The sequence below is a fragment of the Hippocampus bargibanti genome, linkage group LG11 (assembly GCF_051943395.1).
Source record: "Hippocampus bargibanti isolate YZ-2025 linkage group LG11, ASM5194339v1, whole genome shotgun sequence".
Classification (NCBI taxonomy): Eukaryota; Metazoa; Chordata; class Actinopteri; order Syngnathiformes; family Syngnathidae; genus Hippocampus; species Hippocampus bargibanti.
This window is the reverse complement of record NC_142744.1, coordinates 14,417,131-14,438,154: the sequence shown is the minus strand read 5'-3', so window position 1 is coordinate 14,438,154 and position 21,024 is coordinate 14,417,131. Positions and strand designations below refer to the sequence as shown.

General features: G+C 41.6%; 1 protein-coding gene across 1 annotated transcript; it reads right to left on the bottom strand.

The window, feature by feature from the left end:
- Positions 1 to 1,758: 1,758 nt before the first annotated feature.
- ubxn7 (UBX domain protein 7) lies at positions 1,759 to 20,224 on the bottom strand. The gene is made up of 11 exons (XM_089008920.1): positions 20,119 to 20,224; positions 18,283 to 18,436; positions 18,117 to 18,181; positions 17,963 to 18,028; positions 14,419 to 14,531; positions 13,433 to 13,579; positions 13,174 to 13,264; positions 9,123 to 9,253; positions 6,316 to 6,805; positions 5,038 to 5,117; positions 1,759 to 3,597 (listed from the first exon to the last, which is right to left on the bottom strand). The coding sequence occupies exons 1-11, from the start codon at positions 20,222 to 20,224 to the stop codon at positions 3,436 to 3,438; spliced, it is 1,605 nt and encodes a 534-aa protein (XP_088865046.1). The 3' UTR covers positions 1,759 to 3,435.
- Positions 20,225 to 21,024: the final 800 nt, after the last annotated feature.

Below are 21,024 nucleotides of genomic sequence, written 5' to 3'. Positions count from 1 at the left end.
AGTGCCTCACCAGCCATGAACCTCACCGCACGTCACTGATATACAGCATATTGATATTTGGTATGTGCCGAGCCAGATCAGAGTCCTTAAATGTTTCCGATAATCGATATGTGTGTATCCTACATGATTTGGAATCGTTTTACGTCCCAGTCAGGTGATCCGTACCTCAGCACGACTCACTATTGGATCTTTGACTGTAATTATTGACAGGTTCAATATTTACACTTGTCAGCCTCAAATGTTTTCTTAGCACACCAGAGCTAGAAATCATTCTTAAAGCAACCTACACAAAGATTATTGTTCAGTAAAATCTCTCAACGACATACGATAATAAAGCCAGCTATTTTCGGATTGTGCCCATGACTGCATCGTTGGATGGGGTCTGCCAGAAAGCATGTCCCCTTGTCAAGACCATGCCTCCAGTTTTTGTACACCACCCGCATGGTGATGTAAAAAAACTAAAATGTCTGCCCTTGCACAATCATGCCACGTGTAAAAAGTAGCGGTGCGCCCCTGCTAAACATTAACCTCCATTGAGATCATTTGGAGAAGCAGTCAAAAGTTGGGCCCAAAACGGGGTCAACATTCACTTACGCAATGGGACAGGGTCGGAGGGTCCCACCTTATTGATCCAGTCGTTTGCTTTGTCTTTTTTTCCAATTCAACACGGTTCATCTTTTTTTAAGTGGGACATTTGCATTGGCAAGGACATTTTTTTGTTTATGTGTGTAAAGATAATGCTGCATAATGGATGCTTTAGTAACAATAATCAAATGAGACAATGTGTTTGCACAAGTGCCCACACCCTCTTAACGGGAGACGTGGCTGCCCTCACAATGAACCAATACCATTCAAACTCACGTGAAATGCAACACATGACACAGTTGCCCTCATTTAATGTGCCTCTGATTAACCTGAAATAAAGTTCAGTTGTTTCAGCTATTTTGGTCGTCACAATTCTGACATCAGTCAGGAGAAATCTCACACCATCTGGTATTTGAACATGGGTGTGCGGCCTTTTGAAATCCACTTGATCAAGTTTTAACATAATAAACAAACCTGAAGGAACCAATTACTATGATGTGATGAAAACCACCAAGCCTGATTCATCGATTTCAAGATCCAAATATGTTGAAGCAAATGTTTCGGGGGAATGTTATAAAAGGTGCTGGTTGGTGGTCTCGTTTTTGTTCACTCCACAAACAAACAAAAGATATATTTTGCATCCCAAACATCTTGGAATGTTCTTGACAAATTGAATATGCCAGCACTGTTTTTGATTTGGAGGAATGTCGGTGCCATTTAACTGTCATCGCTGGACAGCTCTGGGGTGACTTTTTTGCCCCTATAATGGGCAGCATTTTCACAGCTCTGCTTTGTTCAGCAGAAAGGTTGTTTGCTGTTTGACAGTCTGCAGCTGGATGTGTGCATGGCTTGTGGAACTGTTGCGGCTTGGAATTGAAGCACATTTACATGGGATAGGAGATGTGAGACAATCTCTTTTCGTCAATGGGCGCTACAGCTTTGTGTTTCATATGCGCCCCCAAAATTTAGCTTGTAGGAGACTTACACATTCCACCATGACGGCCCTGATCCACTGGTGAAAAGGATGCTTTGATCCTTTCCTCTTTCTTCTAGAACTGCTTCATGCAACATGACTGTCTTTGTGTTGTCATACTATTTTGTTATTTTGACTTCAAAACAGCAAGAGTGGCTGCCTTTCCAGCAGCACCTGTATTTTGTTTTTCTACTTCTTCCTTTCTACTTCTTCCTTGCTTTTCTCTTTCTTCCAAGCAGAAAGTGCTTAAGATTGAAGAATGTCTGTGTGTGGTGTCACATTATTTGTTATTTTGGTGTTTTTTGGGGGGGTTTTGACTTCGAGATGGCTCCACGAGAGTGGCTGCCTTTACAGCAGCACCTCTATTTTGTTTTTCCTGCTGTGAAATGTGCATTTCTCCATTGTGAGACAAATAAAGGCTCATCTAATCTAAAGATACAAGATGAGTAGGATTCATTTTTCAGGTGATAGGGAATAGACAGAAAAGATGTAATCATATTTAAACGTTTCATCAACAGACACAGCCTGTTAAACCGTCATCTTCAGGTAAGAAATCGAGCCTTGGATGGAATTTAGAACTTTGTAAACTCCTGCACAGAAAGAGCTCATTAGCCAGGTTACAAATCTTATCAGTTCACGGAAAGACAACCCATTAAAATCTCTACGTTCTGTTGGTTTATGGATGTTGGTGCTTGCACCATGGGACGTCCAAGGGCATGGTATTTAAATCAAGACGACTGTGTTTATCTAATGTAGCACTTCAATTTGCATATACTCTCAATAAATAGCCTGGCAAAGGGCTGCAGAGGTTAGGCGTCGGTTAAAGAAGCGCAGACAAAGTGGCTTCATGAAAAATGTGCCCCCTGCCGACAGTAAAAAAAAAAAAAAAAAACAATGTTCTGAAAATCTGAAGAGAGGATTAAAAAAAAAAAAAGATTTTGATCTGTCACTTCCACTTGTCAAAACCTGACCAATACTTAAATTCATACCTTCATCTTTCATATTTATTTGATTTGTAAACAAATACTTCTTTGGTAGCCCCGTTTCCCATGCCCAAATATACATTTTCAATGAATAAAAAAAATAACAAAAATCCCGTGTGGAATTGTTGTCCCAGGTGAATTAACAAGACACCAAACAAACGCCTCCTTGGTTTTTTTTCAGTTATATTTTATCACGGGGATATTTTCTTGGCAGCATATAAAAAGAATGGGAAAAAAACTAAAAAGAGGAACCAATGTTTAACAGCATAACCTTTGAGGGTGTGTCTCGCTCTGGATTTGCCACATCTGTACAGCAAAAGTCCAACCGACTGACGAGATGGGCAGCGGCCTTCAGTCATTCCATATCAAAAGTTGGCTTTTCACACACACTCGAAAAAAAAAGTAACGTAACATCCATTAGTCTCTAATGGAGTGATAGAAACATGAGTAAAAAGGTGTGGGGTGCACTCTTCTTGAGAAATGTCACACATCTTTGAAGCATCGCGACAGCACAGTTGAGTCCCAATGAATGAATGAATGAAGAAGAGTGAGCCTCCCTTTCATGATTCCTAGTATGGGAAATAACAAACTACTCGAGACCAAACTCGCAAGTCTTTTGTAAAAGTCCCTGCTGCAGCCTGATATGTGAGGATTTGAGTGGAATAGGAGTTTTATTATGGTCAATCCATTCCAACGGGTTTAGATTTCAGTTAAAAAAAAAAAAAGACCCGAATCCTTTTAAGAATTTTGGCATCCGGTACTGGCCAAAGGAGCTGTCAATCTGGGGGACCACGAGAAGGAAAAGAAAGGCCCCTAAACCACCAGGAGCCTCCTCGAACAGCAGCCCAAGTCGCCCCTTGACGGTCCACGATAGTTGTTCGAATCCCCGATGGGCTAGTTCCTCTCTTGTACAAACACAGTTTCCTGTGGACAAAGCCCCGCCTCCTGCAGCGTGATGTCATAGTCCAAGTGGGTGAGCTTCCGTCGCGGGAAGTTGGTAACGAGTTCGAAGCATTCGTTGGGGTAACCTTTGGACTGGACGTGTCTCACCAATGCCTTGAGGTCACACAGCAGACACAACACACCGTGAGCACAAATACGATCGATTGAACAAGTAGAATGCTCAGGATGGACCGGTGCCGTTTTGAGAGCGCTTTGTCTTTTCCACATTTTGTTCTGTTACAGACTAGGTTGTGCCAGCGCTATATTACAACTGTGCTACATGCTGAATTTTTAATATCTCTTAGCTACATTCACCTTCCTGACCTTTCGGAGATACCAACACCTTTGTTTTAGTAACAGCTTGTTACCACAAACTAGAGCAAATTATGCACAGTGTCACAAATGTACACCTTTTCAAGTGATATGAGCACACTACTATTATTATTATTATTATTATATACACTGTACAAGTAACATCCGAGTTACGACCGGTGCGAGTTACGACCACGACCGCCAGACCCTTTTTTCCCTACGCCTGGCACTGCAACGCGCAGGCAGCCGGCAACGCGTACTACAGTTTTGGCCAGCCAGCATGTCACACACTCGCCCAGCAATCTACTGCGCGACTACACTCAATACATTAGTTATACAGTGCAGATACCATCCCGGCAGCATCTCCTGTAGCCTGAGTCCGAGCGTGTGTGTCGGGCGACCTCTCCTGGCCGTTAGCAGGGAGAGCACACGAGGAAAGCATGTATGATTCAAAGCCAAGCACCAGTGGACTTTAATTTGTTTGTTGTTGTTTTTCATCAGGTATTATTTTTGTGTATATATATTTTGTATTTTTTTACATGCTTAATTTTGTATTTGTACCTACAGTATATGTTGTCTTCATACTGTAATAATGCTGTATTCGTTACGTATAAGTGTTTTCTTTAACCCACTATATAAAATCTAAATATAAAATATAAATCGATAATATGAAATATAAAATGATAAAAACGACACTAGAAGGTAATATAACATTTATAAATCATCTGTGCAGTAAACAGTTTTGTATACAAAATTGATAATACAAAATATAAAATGATAAAAATGACACTAAAAGTTATTACATTTATCTGGAAACAGTTTGGTATATAATAGTATTCAATAGAAAATGTTGCTTAAAAATAACAGATTGACATCATATACTATCCTGTCGTGTAAACGTCACGTCGGCCATTTTGAATGGCTTTTGAATTACGACCGTTTGACTTATGACCGTTTTGTCGGTTCAGAACCCGGTCGTGACTTGGATGTTACCTGTACATAGTTTTCTGATTCTGAAACACACGGTAAAATCCATAATTGCACAAGCTTTTGCAGATCCCAATTACAAACCAAAAATGACATATACCATCATGAACTCATTTATGAAATCAAACATACCATTTCGGACACATAAAGTAATTCCAGATTAAAATTTACTATCCGAAAAGTCATCGTAACAGACTGTTTGAATTTGACGAGTTTATGTTTTCATGTTCTTTCAATGAGAGTGGCAACACTTACCATAAGTTTTGCTTGAGAAGACAGGGATATTTGTTCTCTTTGTCCATCCGGGTAACGAAGCATCAATCTGGCCTTGGGACCTGCGTTAACAAAAAATCAAATCAAATAAGAGCACTCTTAGAGATAAAAAAAAATGGCGTCATTGTTACTTATTCAATATTTTAAAGGCACGAGAAAATCGAAATGTTCGGAACAGCCTCAGAGAAGAATGCTGTTTATATTGCTTGCCACAAAATGGAACAAGTTATTGTTCTGCACTTAAGGTAAATGTACTGGTTTGTGACACCTTGTTACATTTTTGACAAGTGGACAACAAAAAAATAAAAATCTCATAAAAAATACAGCTACTAACAAATGGGCATGTACTATTCTCGAAATCTGTGCTGTGTGCTTTTAAAATAAGATAACCTTCAATAGTCCCACAATGAAGAAACGTATCACTTAACTTAGTCTTGACACACCATACATGTACACACATTCGGCCTGATTTTTGGTATGTTTGGACCTCACATGTAAGCATCCATTTTCTGATCCACTTCATCGTCACAAGGGTCGCGGGGCATGCTGGAGCCTCAACCCGTTGCCAGCCAAGCACAGGTCACACAGAGACGAACAAGCATCCGTGCTTACATTCACAGCTAGGGACAATTTCAGACTGTCTGCCATGCATGGTTTTGGCATGTGGGAGGAAACCGGGGGTACCCGGAAAAAAACGCACGCACTAAGAGACCAAGCAAACTCCACACACGGATACTGGAGCAGGAATCCAACCCATGACTTCTGCATTGTGAGGTGAACCTGCTAACCGCTGGACCACCGGATATGTGACCAAATGTGCAGTGCCTCATCAACATTGCTATTTGGGTCGAACCAACATGGATTTTTTTTAAACCAATGACAATTATTGTCTGAACACAATTTCTATGTTGGTCACAAAAGGGCCAATAAAAAAATACAAATGTTGCCGATAAAGCGCTGGTCAGACCAATGTTTTCCCTCCCGTGAAAACAAACTCCAGACCCATATAACTTAGGAATTAACTTAATTTTTCTGATGAAAGAAGAGTCTAAGGTTTCCTATGCTGTATTGGGTGTTTATGTAGTCCTAAATCTCAATATTCTGTGGGTCCTGCAATTTCAATGACAATGACAAAAACCCTGTCAATGAAGTGGACACATTTTTGCATTGTCTGGCACTGAATGAGTTAATGTATTAAAGGGGAAAAAGGCGATTTAATTTAATCGGTTGGGTCTTATGATTGTGTTTCAAGGTGTGTACCATTGTCTTCAGGACAGTCAACTTCACAGGTCTTGGACGGCCCCGCGTTGTCAGCTACGGCAGACACGTTCCCCCGGGGGTCGGCGTCCATGTGGGTTTGATGAGGCCCAGTGAGCGAAGGTTCCAGGTGGTTCTTTTTACTGTCTTCCTTTTTGTGACTATGGTTGTTTTCTTTCAACGGAGATTTCCGGTGACAGGAAGACGTACTATCGGGATGAAGACGATGCTGGGTAGACGCGCCTGTGGGGATCGTGGGAGGGTGTTTGCCGCTGGAGATTTTCTCTTTCTGGGCTTCCGTCACTTCGCCGTCGGATCCGTCGACTGAGATGGGTCCCTCACTGTCGGAGAAGGGCTCGGCGTCTGAGTCGTCCTCTGACCTTGGTGAGTCGGGGGCGTCGGGGACATTGGAGGATTCATAGTGAGTTTCCTGAAGGGAGGCCCGGATAGCGGCCTCCAGCTGGCTGTCTTCACTGGCATCGATTAGACTCTCCTAGAACAGAAAACAAGCGCGCAGCTGTTGAAAACAAATCAGGGAAGAACAAAAGCAAGGCGGGGGGGGGGGGGGGGGGCAAACTGTGCGATTTTGACCAAACTTAGCACTTGCAAAATTAGTATAGGGAGTGCTTGATTTCTGGAATCAACTGGATTTGTAAGCTATTTGGAACAGACAGTCATTTAAAAACTATGGTAGGAGTAAATGCAATAATTAGAAAATTTGAAGCATTAAAGGACAACCGACGCCTCCGGACAAGTTGTGTCCATAATTTGTCACTTCAAATGACTTCTCTTGAGCATATTTTACAAAGATTCCACCGCATATAGCTATTTATATTTTTTATGTTTTAAGACTCGCGCTGAATATTCAGGAAGTCTTCTTTTTGAGTTGGTGACAATTCCTGACCGAGAAAGCGGCACACAATGCATTTTGGGTACTTTGTTAGGTCTGAAAACTTTGTGTTGATGGCAAAATTAGAAGGAAAACACAAATAACGCGATGGTGAATCGTTGTGTGTTGCACCAAGACAACTATTTGATATTCGCCGACAAATTCCAAGCAGACAAATCAGCCCATTTCAAAAGGAGATTGGGCGCCATCTTGTGCATTTTCTGGGACGCTACATTGGAGTCCTGACGGCTCAAATTGATACGGAAGGACTTCTTTAATCGATTGCAAACATTTATGCTTTCCTCTTCAGAACTATTTGAATCATATTCATAACTGGATGAGTAACAAGAAAGCATTGTCTCCAAATCTGAAGTCATTGTTTTGATTCTAGAGGAAGGCGAGACGTCCTTGCGTGACGTAACGAACAAGGGGGCGGGACCTTCTGAAACACGCCATCCGCGAGGTCATTTTGAAGTAGTTTTGGGACACTTTAAGTCATTTTTATTGGTGTTTTGCATTTGACTAAAAATATCTGCCTGCATGTTTTGGGTATTTTAGATTCTATAGAACGTTTTTCTGATGTCAGTTAAGAAACAAAAAATTTTTGTCGGTTGTCCTTGAAGCCTTTTGCATAGTAGCAATAACATTTTGCATTTCAGTTTTGGTCTTATTCAAACCATTGCTTATTTTAGCTGATACACCCAAAAACAAAAAACAACAACAACAAAAAAAACAAAATAAAAACGGCCCAATCCGGTAATAAGATCAAAGATGATGCTTCATTTTAAGTGAATAAAACTCAAAATAAGTATTGCCGTATTTTAAGACACACCAGAGTATAAGGCGCACCTCCAAGGAATGGGGTATTTTAAAACTTTTTAGACATATAAGGCGCACTTTTAATGAATGAAAATTGTTTTCCCAATATAATATATACATTTAAAAAGGTTTTCCAAATATAAGGCACAGCACATTATAAGGCGCTACAGTAGAGGCTGTGGTTATGCAATACTTCTTCCATGGGGGGGGGGATGGAGTCGGTGGCTGCTGACAGTATTTGCAAGACCTGTTGTGACTCAATATGACTTCACATATAAGGCGCACCTGCGTATAAAGCGCAGGGTTATCTTTTGAAGAAAATGAAGGCTTTTGGGTGCGCCTTATACACCGGAAAAAAGGGTATTTAAAAGAAAGAATGTGTTGAGCCAATCTTATCAAACACATTTGTGAATGTTAAAATTTTAACTCATTCATTGCCAGAAAATGTGCAAAAAACGTGTCCACTCCAGTGCCAAGGTTTTTGTCATCGTCACTCAAATTCCAGAACCCACAGAATATTGAATTTTAGGACTACATATACATTCAATTCAGAGAGAAAAACCTTAGACTCTCTTATTTGATCAGAAAAAAAAAGTTATATGGGTCTGGAGTTATCTGAGCTTGAAATGGGGACGGTTGTACAAAATACAATACATATATATTCATTTATATAAATACAGAGGGTTGTGTCAGGAAGGGCATCCGACGTAAAAGCTTGGCCAAAACAAACATGCGGATCAAACTCTAAAGATGGAGGACAATGATTTGCTGTTGCGACCCCTTGAAGGGAAAAGCTGAAAGGAAAAGAAGAAGATATATTCATTTATATCGCGCTTTAACAACAGCTGAAGCTGTAACAAAGCGCTAACATGGCCAAAAGGCAAATGCTGCTCCCTGGTGGAATGGGAAAACATCACCTGACCAGCGCTTTATCGGCACCCCCGCAAGAAAAACAAAAACCCGAAAAAATTTGGGAATGGCGCTCCAAATCATGCTTTTCAATTCCTGATTACATTCGGGAATGGCAGTCTCCCACCACCAAGCTAAAAAAAAGGAAGACATGATGAAGAGAAGACACATAAGTGAGACATGAGTGACCCACAGAGCGAGCTCGTTTGACGGGTGGTGCGCCGCAGGACGGCCCGTCCAGCTGCCCGTGCTCTGCCAGGAAGCCGCTGGCCTGCTCCAGAAAGGACGTCACATCCAGCTGGTTCCACTCCACCATTTTTTGACCTGGGGTGTGTATACAGATGATAGAGAATAGACAGAATAGAAGTTATCATGTTTAAAAGTTTCATCCTCTTGTATGCCCAGTTAGCCAAACAGGTGACTTCAATACACAATGGTCTATTGTGCACTTTGATAAAAGCAAGAACCAGCCTATCAAACTGTCATCCTCGGGTAATAAATCAAGCCGTGGATGGAAAGGAGTCTCGTTATATCGATATTCTCGGGAGTCTGAAAAAATATCGATATAACCGGACTATCGATATATCCGATCCTGCGGCATGTAAATTTTCTCCTTGCGTTCATAGAAATAGTATCGTAATAAGCAGTACTATCGATATAACCGATATCGATATAAGGAGACTTTACTTTATTTGTTGATACCCAACCAAGAGCGGAAGGGAGTACAGTGATACCTCAGCGTACGAACGTAATTGGTCCCCAGAAAGTGTGTGTTAAGGCGAAAAGTTCATCTGCCACACATTTATTTCCCATAAGAAACCATTAAAAATTACCATAATCCGTTCCCAGATCCCCATAAAACACAATTTTAAACTAAATAAGCCTTAAAACTACACAAAATATACCTGATTTTATGTATAATAAATGTGCCATTGTATTGTAATTAAAGAAATAAACTGGACTGAATAATAAAGTCATTTTATTTACCTTTGTGATGGACATTGATATAGTTGCCTCTTGATGATATCCGAGTGAAGTTGTCATGCTTTCTCTGCAATACCCTCACTCACACTGTCCCCTGCTATCTGCTTTTCTTTAATCCAAATGAACAGTAATTTTTGAACCTCTTCTATTGCCTGAGACCGTTGCTTAGACTACACAGAAACACCCTTAGCCACACATAGCAATGGTCGCCTTAGCATACTGGTACTAGGACGCTAAGTCACACAAACGCACACCTCGTTCGTGTTTTTCGATGATCTCCTTCTTCTGCTCGAACGTAATTTTCTTTTGTGTCCTCTAAAGCTTAACACTAGCCTGTGGTGGGGTCTTTTTTGGTCCCATAATAGAAAAAGTACTCTACCCGATAACAAACCACGTCAGCACTCAAAGAAAAGGGGTGAGAAAAACTAGTCCGCCAGCCACCGTGGCACGGTTCGACTGTGTGTTTCGGTGTTCATCCGCCGAAAACTAGTGCGCCAGCCACCGTGGCGCTGTGTGGTTTGGTTCGTCCGCCAAGATTTGAATACCACGCTCGTGAATTCAATGTTAGTGAGGCGAAATGTTTGTGAGCTAAAGCGTTCGTAAGCGGAGGTATCACCGTACGCTCTTCTACGAGAAGAGATCATTATCCAGGCTAGAAATCTATCGGTTCATGGAAAGGACAACCCATTAAAATGTTGTAGGTCCTTGAAACGTCCAGGAGCGTGGTATTCAAATCAAGAAGACGACAGTATGTTTTCATAATGTATCAGTCACATTTGCATATACTCTCAATAAATAGCTCGGCCGAGGGCTGCAGAGGTTGGGCGTCGGTCATGAATGGCTGTGCCCCCTGCCGGCAGTAAAAACAATCTGCCTGTGTTCAAGCCTTTGTTCACAGTATCCGACTGAACATCTCTGACAACAGAATATTCCAGCGTGGTTTGAAACAACAATGAATGTTGGCAGGTGTTTTATTCGTGACATTCCCCTCAAATAAGACTTTCAACAAAAGGTATGAAAAAATAATGTTTCATAAAAGTTGAACTTTGTTTGCCTGCGTTTCTTTGCGTGTGTGGCATCACCGGTGCGCACCGCAGCTTTAATGTCTTTTAATTCCTTGATCTCCTTGATGTGCGTCTCACCCTGATGCATATCACACGATTGAAAATGGTATAAAAGCAGCTGTCGTGGGACAGAGAGAATCAGACTCATCTCGGACTCACAAACTCAAAGAGACTTGCAAAGCCCCGCACAGGCACGCCCGGCTCACGCCGGGCGTCGGACGGACATCACGGCACGCCTTGCTCGACACCACGCCACGATCAAGCTCTGCGCGTCACCTGCCTGGGAGATCTGACAATGAACCTACTTACAAACAAAGAGAACCATCAAACTCTTTATGTGCGTCAAGGATGACGGTGGACTTCATCATCTTTCTTTGATTTGAAAAGGCTCCTTTGTAGCATTAGTTGCTGCTATTTATCCGTATTGTGAACAGCACACTGCTTCTGCACGTCACCTCACAATGTAGGAGAACCATACCACACACCGCCCTAACCGCAACCAGAGGATTGATCAAAGCCACTCTAGCCATCTTGTGGTGATTTATCATACTAAACAAATTTCCAAAGACTCAACACAGACTGTGTGAGTGCGGGAAGATCTTTCTTTATATTTTTTTACTCATTCGCTGCCATTCCCAAATTTATTCGGGAATTGAAAAGTGTGACGTGGAGCGCCATTCCCAAATCTGTCCTGGTTTTTCTTGCGGAGGGTGCTTATAAAAAAAATAATAATAAATGTCACTTTGGCACTTTACAGTCACAAGATATATATAAACACAATATACAGTAAAGTCTCGTTATATCGATATTCAAGGGAGTCCGAAAAAATATCGATATAACCGGGACTATCGATATATCCGACCCTGTTTGCATGTAATTTTCTCCGTGCGTGCATAGAAATAGTATCGATATAACCGGGACTATCGATATATCCGATATCGATATAACGAGACTTTACTGTGTGTGTGTGTGTGTGTGTGTGTGTATATATATATATATATATAGGGGGCAGCATTTTTCTTTTGTCCTAGTTAGCACTTTGTTACGGCTTCAGCTCTTGTTAAATCAATATGTATGTATTGTATTTTGTACAGCCGCCCTCATTTGAGGCTCAGATAACTCCAGACCAATATAACTTAGGAATTCACTTTTTTTCTGATGAAAGAAGAGAGTCTAAGGTTTCTTACGCTGAATTGAATGTTTAAACAGTCCTTCTTCTTTTCCTTTTGGCTTTTCTCTTCAACGGGTCGCCACAGCGAATCAGTGTCCTCCATCTTGAGAGGTTTGATTTGCATGTATGTTTTGGCCAAGCTTTTATGTCGGATGCCCTTTCTGACACAACCCTAACAATCAATATTCTGCGGTTCCTACAATTTGAGTAAAAATAACAAAAACCCTGGCACTGGAGTGGACACATTTTTGCACATTGTCTGGCAGTGAATGAGTTAATATCGGCCCACAACTTAGACATACTTTTTGGCACTATTTTTTCTGCAAATGTATTTTCACACTTTGAAATTCCATTGGTTAATTAATTACATTGCATTTATTAGTATACATTTGCTGTTGTTACTTCGTTCTAGCTCATATTTGTATGCATTCACCCACCTCATTATTTATCCATTTCCATGAATTGTTATTATTTAACATGCACCCGAAGTTTGTCATGTGTGACGACTGTGCAGGGACCATCAATTCGTCAGTTTGTCTTTCAGTCTGTCGCCTAGTGGCAGCTGTGCGGAACAGTCATGCGAAGTAAATGCTTGTGGCCATCAACTCAAGCCGTCCCTGGCACTCTTATTAGCCGCCAATTTTCTACCATCTTTCGAGTTTATACAGTAAAGTCTCGTTATATCGATATTCAAGGGAGTCCGAAAAAATATCGATATAACCGGGACTATCGATATATCCGACCCTGTTTGCATGTAATTTTCTCCGTGCGTGCATAGAAATAGTATCGATATAACCGGGACTATCGATATATCCGATATCGATATAACAAGACTTTACTGTACTTCCAGCAACTTCCGTAGAAATGAAAGAAATATCCTGTGTTTGTAGATATTGAAAATAAGTGCTTCCTCTTTGTAATGTTTTTTGTCAAAGAATACATGTTCAAAAATACTCAAAGAATGAACATTGTAATCTATGTATCGCCCAGCCTCGTAAGCCACTGCTGCACAGAAGAACACTTACCAGTGCGAGGATCCAAGATGGAAATATATGGAAACTTATTAAGTTTATAGAACTGCATATATCGTTGTCCCTCTTCACTGTCGTGATATACCTGCAACAAACATTGGGACAAAGACTGTTTTTCCACTCCGCTTTAGGAACTTTAGTGGAAGTATCCAACTGTAATGACAAAACTCATTTTGATTTCACAACCACAAATTGCATTTCTGTTGGCGTCAATGAGATAACAGCAGGGCCCAATGCGAATAAAGCTGCCTACCTGCCAGAATATAAAATGTTCTCGAATAATGGTCTTCACAGTGTCGTTACTCCACACGTCTCTGTTCAGGCACTGGCAAGCAAAATCTTGGACATTCTGAATGTTGATCATCAACCACTTGTTCTCCAACTGGCCGCAGTCTTTTGCCTATTCAAGGCAGTAAAGGCAGAACAGAAACCCATTTTTAACATGTTGATTAGCCAGTGATGGCTTTATGTAAGCGGCATTCATTTGCGGTCTGGATATAAGGAGGTGAACACTGTTTATTGCCACTCCCTCTTTAATCGGCTTTCAAATCCCCATGACCAAAATAAATAAATACATAAATACATAAATAAACAAATAAATACATGTACCTGTATATAATACCATTACTTAAACAAAACAACTTTGCTCAGCTAAATGCTAACACATAATGGTAAGTACCATCGGATGGCTAACAAAATTAGCATTGATATCACTGCAGTTATAAGCCAATGATACATTTGAACACAAACAGTAATAACATTTGCAAACAGTGCATATGACTATATCCTCACATATATTCGTTGTTCTGCAAAAAAAACAACTAATATTCTGACATGTATTTCTTCTTTGTTTCATCATCAATTTGAGGTCTATTACATATTTGCAGATTGGCACCCAGAGTTTTATCTATTTGTGTAATTTTTTTCCACAATGTTTTGAACAAAAATGCTTTATTTTGGTCGAGAATGGATGATGGATGGATTGTGTTTACAGAAAAAAATAGCCCCCGATACCAGTTTCAATGAGTGACACTAAACTAAAACATGTCGCACAAAAAAAAATCTCAAGAAGCCAAATTTCATGAGAATTTGTTGAAATTCAGAGTGTCACAACCTCAAGCAACCTTTAAGTCCCTCGCTTTTCCATTTGCAGCACATCAGTTTTCGTCAGAGTAAAGTTTAGCAAAAAGTATGAAGGCATGTGGGGCGAGGGTGGAGGGTTTGGAAGCGACTCCTCACCGTCTCAAAACTGCCTTTGTGCATCAGCTCAATGGGAGGACGGAAAAGGTCGGCCAGGGTGCTCAGTTTCTTGTCCACTGTTCCACCATTCCGCAGCTCCTGTTCCTGGCGGACTGCAAGGAGGGAGACACCGAGTGAGGGAAATATACCATTGATGGAGAATGAATGGGTAGGATGTAACCAGGGAATACATGGATTCCAATGCAAGTAACCATTAAGAAACTAAATATGGTTGATCAATCAGATAAAATGTTTTTTTGTATTATTTAAAGGAAAAGGCACATGTGACCAAGTATTATACAAGTATTTTAGTTTTTTTTCCAATTACCGTATTTTCACGACCATAAGGCGCATATAAACGTTTTTTTTTTTTATGTGCGGTGCGCCCTGTAGTGCGGACGTATTAGAGGCCACCATGAGGCGGACGTGGTAGAGAACATGAGGGGGGATGTGTGGGTGTATTTTGTGTATACAAGAACAGGTATGTGTTTTTTGCGGAACATTGCTGTTTTAACAACTCAGAAAATGGCAAAGAGACATGGTTATGAAGCTCAGTTTAAACTGAAGGCTTTCCAAGGAGGACCGTCTTGGTGCTGGCGTTTTATGAAATGTGCCATTTTTCCATCCGGGCCAGGACTACGGCAGCGCAGCAACGTCGGGCGAATTATTCTGAAAAGCTGGCGAAAAGGCTTCGTTTCCTGTTGTGCTTGGCTGCCATGCTAACAGAGAGAAACTCCCGCCGATGGTGATTTTTAAAAGAAAGACTTTGCCTAAAGAGACATTTCCAACAGGCGTCATTATTAAGGCAAATGAAATGGGCTGGATGGTACGCCACAGTTTGCCAATGGATTGTGGATGCTTGGTGTAACGTGTCTGCTGGCACGGTGGTTCGAGCTTTCGGAAAAGGCGGCATAATTTCCGAGGAGCCGCACGGCACAGAAAGTGACTGACCGTGAGGAAAGCGAACCTGACACGTTGGTTTAGCGCAGCTGTTCGATTCTGAGACAGAGGACGGGGACTTTGATGGGTTTCATTACTGACTGTTACCGATAATGTGCTTGTTTTTACCATGCCGATGCCTATTGAGTGATGATTACAAAATGTTCTTACTTTGTAATTAATAAATAAAGCACTACCAAACTCAGTTTTGCTCCCGATCTGTTTTTATAAATACGCAGACTTGTATGCCTGTGTGTTGTTGTGAGGCGGACGTACGTATGGCAGTAGAGGATATGTACCGGTATATAAAACTTGCGCCCTTTCATCCGGTGCGCCCAATGTCTATGTTAAATACAGAAATGGCACACATAAATGAGACTGCGCCTTTTCATACGATGCGCACTTTGGTCGTGAAAATACGGTAAATTCCAAATTTCACAATATACTATTTGTGGCTTTAAAGGACAACCGACACCTCGGGAATTTGTAAAATCACTTCAAATGACTTCTAGCCACAAAGGGACATAAGTCTTCTTGTGCCGGTCCCAAGCCCGGATAAATACAAAGCTTGTCGAAAACAAACATGCGGATCGAACCTCTAAAGATGGAGGACACTGATTTGCTGTGGCGACCCCCTTGAAAAGAAAAGCCGAAAGGAAAAGAAGACTTCAAATGACTTCTACTGAGCGCATTTTACAAAGATTTCACCGCATATAGCTATATTTTACATTTTAATACTTGCGCTGAATATTCAACCATATACAGACTCGTCACCAACTCAAAAACAAGACTTCCTGAATATTCAGCGCGAGTCTTAAAATGTAAAATATAGCTATATGCGGTGGAATCTGTAAGTCATTTGAAGCCATTTTACAAATTATGGACACAACTTGTCGGGAGACGTCGGTTGTCCTTGTACATGGTTAAAAAGGTGGGGCTTCACCTTGTGAGTGCCATGGAGGTAGGCAAATGCATGTGTACTGTTATGAGCTAAGGCAGGGGTCGGGAACCTATGGCTCGCGAGCCATATATGGCTCTTTTGATGATTGCATATGGCTCGCCGATAAAACTAAATACATATTGTCGTTTTTTTCGCCGTTCATTTCCTGTTGGGGCTGCAGTTGGCGGAAAGCGCAATTTTGATTGGATGACACTGACCTAGAATGGCCGAAAGCGCCATTTTGATTGGATGATAGTGGCCGTCATGTTGAAAGAGGTAAACGCCCAACGAGTGCACTTCACGCCCAACTAGTGCACTTGAGCGTGAATGCACCGGAGCATTAGAGGAGAGAAAATGTTCTGATTCTAATTTGCAATGAAACAATACCATCGATGAAACAGTTGAATGTCAGTGACATTTTAACAAGCCCCATGTTAACGTTAGCATCAACAAACTTCTGCGAGAAGTAAATTGCAGATAGCAAGTGTGGAAGTTTATGAGCCGTGTGCAGTTGAGCTAGCAGTAACTTCGCCTCTGGACTGGCAAATTGAGTTTCATTCCGATCGTTTGCCTGGATTTTTACCAATCACGAGGAACGGAAAACCATTCATGTTAACGGTGAGTACTATCACAAAGTTATTTTAAATAATACATTCTGATATTTCGTTGAAAAGTGGCCGCGCGTGCGTGCATGTGCGCGCGCAAGCGTTTGTATGTGCGCACGCGAGCGTTTGTGTGGCTCTCACTGAAAAGCATTTCTAAATATTTTACTTTTATGGCTCTCTTAGTCAAAAAGGTTCCCGACCCCTGAGCTAAGGTTAGCAACAGGCTTTTAACTGGCTAAGCACAAACCAGTGTGCATATTGTTGGGTGCCTGGGTGGCACTTGTGGTAGCTTATATCTTAATGCAGGGATGCTCACACTTTTTCAGTATGGGAGCTACTTTTAAAATGATCAAGTCAAAATGATCTACCCATTACAGTATATGTATTGAGAAATACATTGAGGCTTCTTGCAACTTGTGTTGATGTACAACCTCATATGTTGCACAACACAGCATAATTATGTATATCTTCTGCCATTACATGAAAGCTGGCAGACGAGACAAACACATTTGAAAATGTCATTGTGAACAAAAAAAGAGCGACTCCAATTCCGTATGAAAGTGATACTTTTTTCTTCTTACTTGGTCCAGCTCCCCCACTAATTTTTATACCAATCATATATTTAAGAGGAAAAAATAGAGCAAAAAAATACGATGTCGCTAACGACTTTGCAACGCTCAGGGGCATTGTTTGAGCATGCACAGTGTACCTAATAATCAAATGGCACCTGATTGGTTGTCGGGTGTATCAATCAAGTGAAGGGATGGCTGATCGGCTGACGTCTAGTTTTTTTTCCCTAACAACTCAACTTTATTTGTATAGCGGCAGTTCACGACAATGTTACATCACCTTGTCATACGATCGACCAAGAGTACCTTGGAGATCGACTGGTCGATCGCAATCGGCGTATTGAGAACCCCTGTCTTAATGTGGTTATTATGTGTTCAATTTCTACCCACTTGGTCAATAAAACGATTGAAAGCACACCAGTGGCCTTTTCTATTTTTTATCAAATTATTAAGTTATTCAAGAAATCCTTTCAGCTCTCAAAATGACTCACTCGTTTCTGTTTGGAAGTCTCTAAAGCCATCAAATATGGATCGGGCCGGTCTCCTTCGCTTTGGCACTGAAGGTGTACAAGACACAACAAAGTTTACAGGCTGCGAAGAGTGCTTAGAAGATTATGATTAAAAAAAACTACAAAGATGCAATACCTCCAAAAAGTGGCTCCGGCTCCACAAGTATGTCCTGCTTCTGGGGAATGGGTGCTCGTACTTCGCTGTGACCACACAAAAACAATAGCCCCCAAAACATTGAGTGTCTGATCACAGGGAGCGTTACTCAGAGAAAGAAATAAAAACACAGAGGATGAGCACTGACTCTGAAGGAGGAACTCTGCTGCTGGATGCTGCCGAACTGGAACTCGTGCTGGGTTCCTCAGCTACCACGCCTCCATCCAGAAACATGGTCACGGCCATTTCCAGGTTGTTGTTGCACGCTTCTAGCATATGCTTCCCTACACTCTCTGTGGCCCCTAGTGGATTATTAAAAGGGACATCATATCCATTTTTTAAACGACATTCAAATCTGCATTGTAGGTGTCTTAATAACCCGTCTCTGTTCAAATAACCAAAAGACTGTGAATTGTAGATATTTTAAGAACTCTGTTTTTTTTGCCACGGTTGAATGAGCATGTCTCAGGTGCAGATTTCTCCAATGGTATTAGTCAATAATAATAATAATAATAATAATAATAATAATACAAAGCCTTGAGCCAGCCAACCAGCTATTTTCCAAGGTCACCACTGGATAACTCAGGTCACTCAAACATAGAGTAACTCTGGTACCAAAGGACCGTTTCTTTAAGCAAATTTGAAATTGGTTCTTATAGAGCCAAGATGCTGGCCCACGATTATGTCACCATTCACCCATCCAGTAACAGGGTGGCCATGATAAGTCAAGTTTCACCATATACTGTGGTAATTTTGACCTCTGCATTTGAGAAAACAATTTCGTCCTTCCCTAGACATGTATTGCGTTTAAAGTCAGTTGTTTAAATCTCTAGCCAGACAGCACCAGCCACAGTAATCATGAATTGAAACAAAGTATCTGTTCATTTAAAAATGCTTTGAGCTCAAAACTCACCATTATCTGTTCAGTGTACATGCATGTGGTTAGTGGTGCGCATTTAACTTAAAATAAATCCACTGATCTACGCTGTGAATGTGAGTGGTGGACACACAATCGTGCATTCATCAGGTGTGTGTGTGTGTGTGTGTGTGGGGGGGGGGGGGGGGGGGGGGTTTGCCAGTCACCACAGGTCCTCACCGCCCATGCCCACATAGGCCAGCAACTTAAACTTGAAGGGATTCCAACATTTCGCCAAATTCGACTGTGAAATTTGAGTGTGTAGTGTTTTGATTTGATAACTTGGAAGTAACGTGAAATTCATCACGTTGCGACGTGATCGCTATTTTTTTACCTTAGCGGCAGCAATAAGGCTGTGCAAGTTACCAAACATTTACACGAATCAAATGTTTCACACACGCGGCATAGTTTCTTTTTTAGTTTTGCTTAAGTTTTAACATGTACTGCATGGGAGTGCTTTCACGCTTCCGTCCCCTACTGCGCATGCGCGTTTCAGTCTCCCAACATGGCGCGGTAACCTATCAAACTAATAAACTTTACATTTTTCTCTATGTTTAATCGTGTGCACACGGGCAACTGTTTGTGGGAAGTGCGGATCTCTAATGTGCATCTTAAAAACTACACCAAGACTCATGATATTTTAACGCAGGTCAGTTTTTTAAAGAGATGACAAGTAGTAGCACAATGCGGTGATGATGAAGGAAGGCAATCCTCCATTCTGCAAGTACGCACAACAGGCAATGTCTAAAAGTGGTGTAAAAAGCAGCCACTGGCTCACGATATGTAACTTGTAGCGATCGCCACTAACCACTACATAGAGGTTAAGTTGGTGTAGTCGAGCTTTACGTTTTGCACCCATTCACGAGTGCAGTCTTTTAGTGGAGTTGGCCAGTTAACACAGGCTGTGCTTTTTCCCCCCACTGACAGCGGAGGGGCACCAGCCACATTGAACGTTCCTGCTTACAAGTGCGTACCCATTTCCTGGTCGGTCCCGACACGGAGTGCTGTTCCTGCACTTTCCCACACGTTAGCCCTCAAATTAGGCTGGAAACCAACTGTGATTTTTACCTGTTATTGCTGTGAATTGTTGTATTAACCCGTTCACCCCCGGAGTCGAGGTGTCTCCGAGCGCCGCCATCTTACCGCCACAAACAACAACATAAATGAGGCGCATGCGCAGCAACACTTTTCTCCCTGGGCCCAGCACGAGTGGCGGCGACGTCACCTTATGCAAATGTGCATTATGGGGGATGTAGTCTAATACAGAAACGAGTGCCTGTGGCGTCACCGGTGCGCACCGCGGCTTTGATGTCTTTCAAGTCCTTGATCTCCTTGATGTGCGCCTCAGCCTGACGCATGTCACACGCTTGAAAATGGAATAAAAGTAGCCGTCGCAGGACAGAGAATCAAACTCATCTCGGTCTCAGACCCAGACAGACACAACTCGCAGAGACCCGCTCAGCATCGGACAGTTTCACAGCACGACCAGCTCGACTCCATGCCACGATCAAGCTCTGCGTTCCTAATGGAAAGAGACCAGATTTCCGCCGTCTCCCTCAATCCCCCCCACCCCACCCGCACGGCGACATGGAGCTCTAGTTCCAAGTGGTTGACTCCCAATTCGTCAACCGTGGCATCACCCAGGAGAGCACCAAATTCCACTATATGTGGTCGCTGCCCTCACTCCGAACCTACTTACAAATAAAGAGAAACATCAAACTTTTATGACCACACCAATTTCAAAGTAAAAAATCGATCACTAAACACAGTGAGTTAAAGTAAACGTTGTCAGTAAAATGAACTCCTCCAATGTATAGATTTTTGAAAAATCCACATATATAATCATGAATTATCTGTTTTCTAACAGTCAAAAATCACACATGAAAAGTAAAACTTTAACTTTAGTAGCACAATACATTTATTGTTGTTTGCATAATACATTCAAAGTCCCAAAACCCTGTGATGCAGATTATT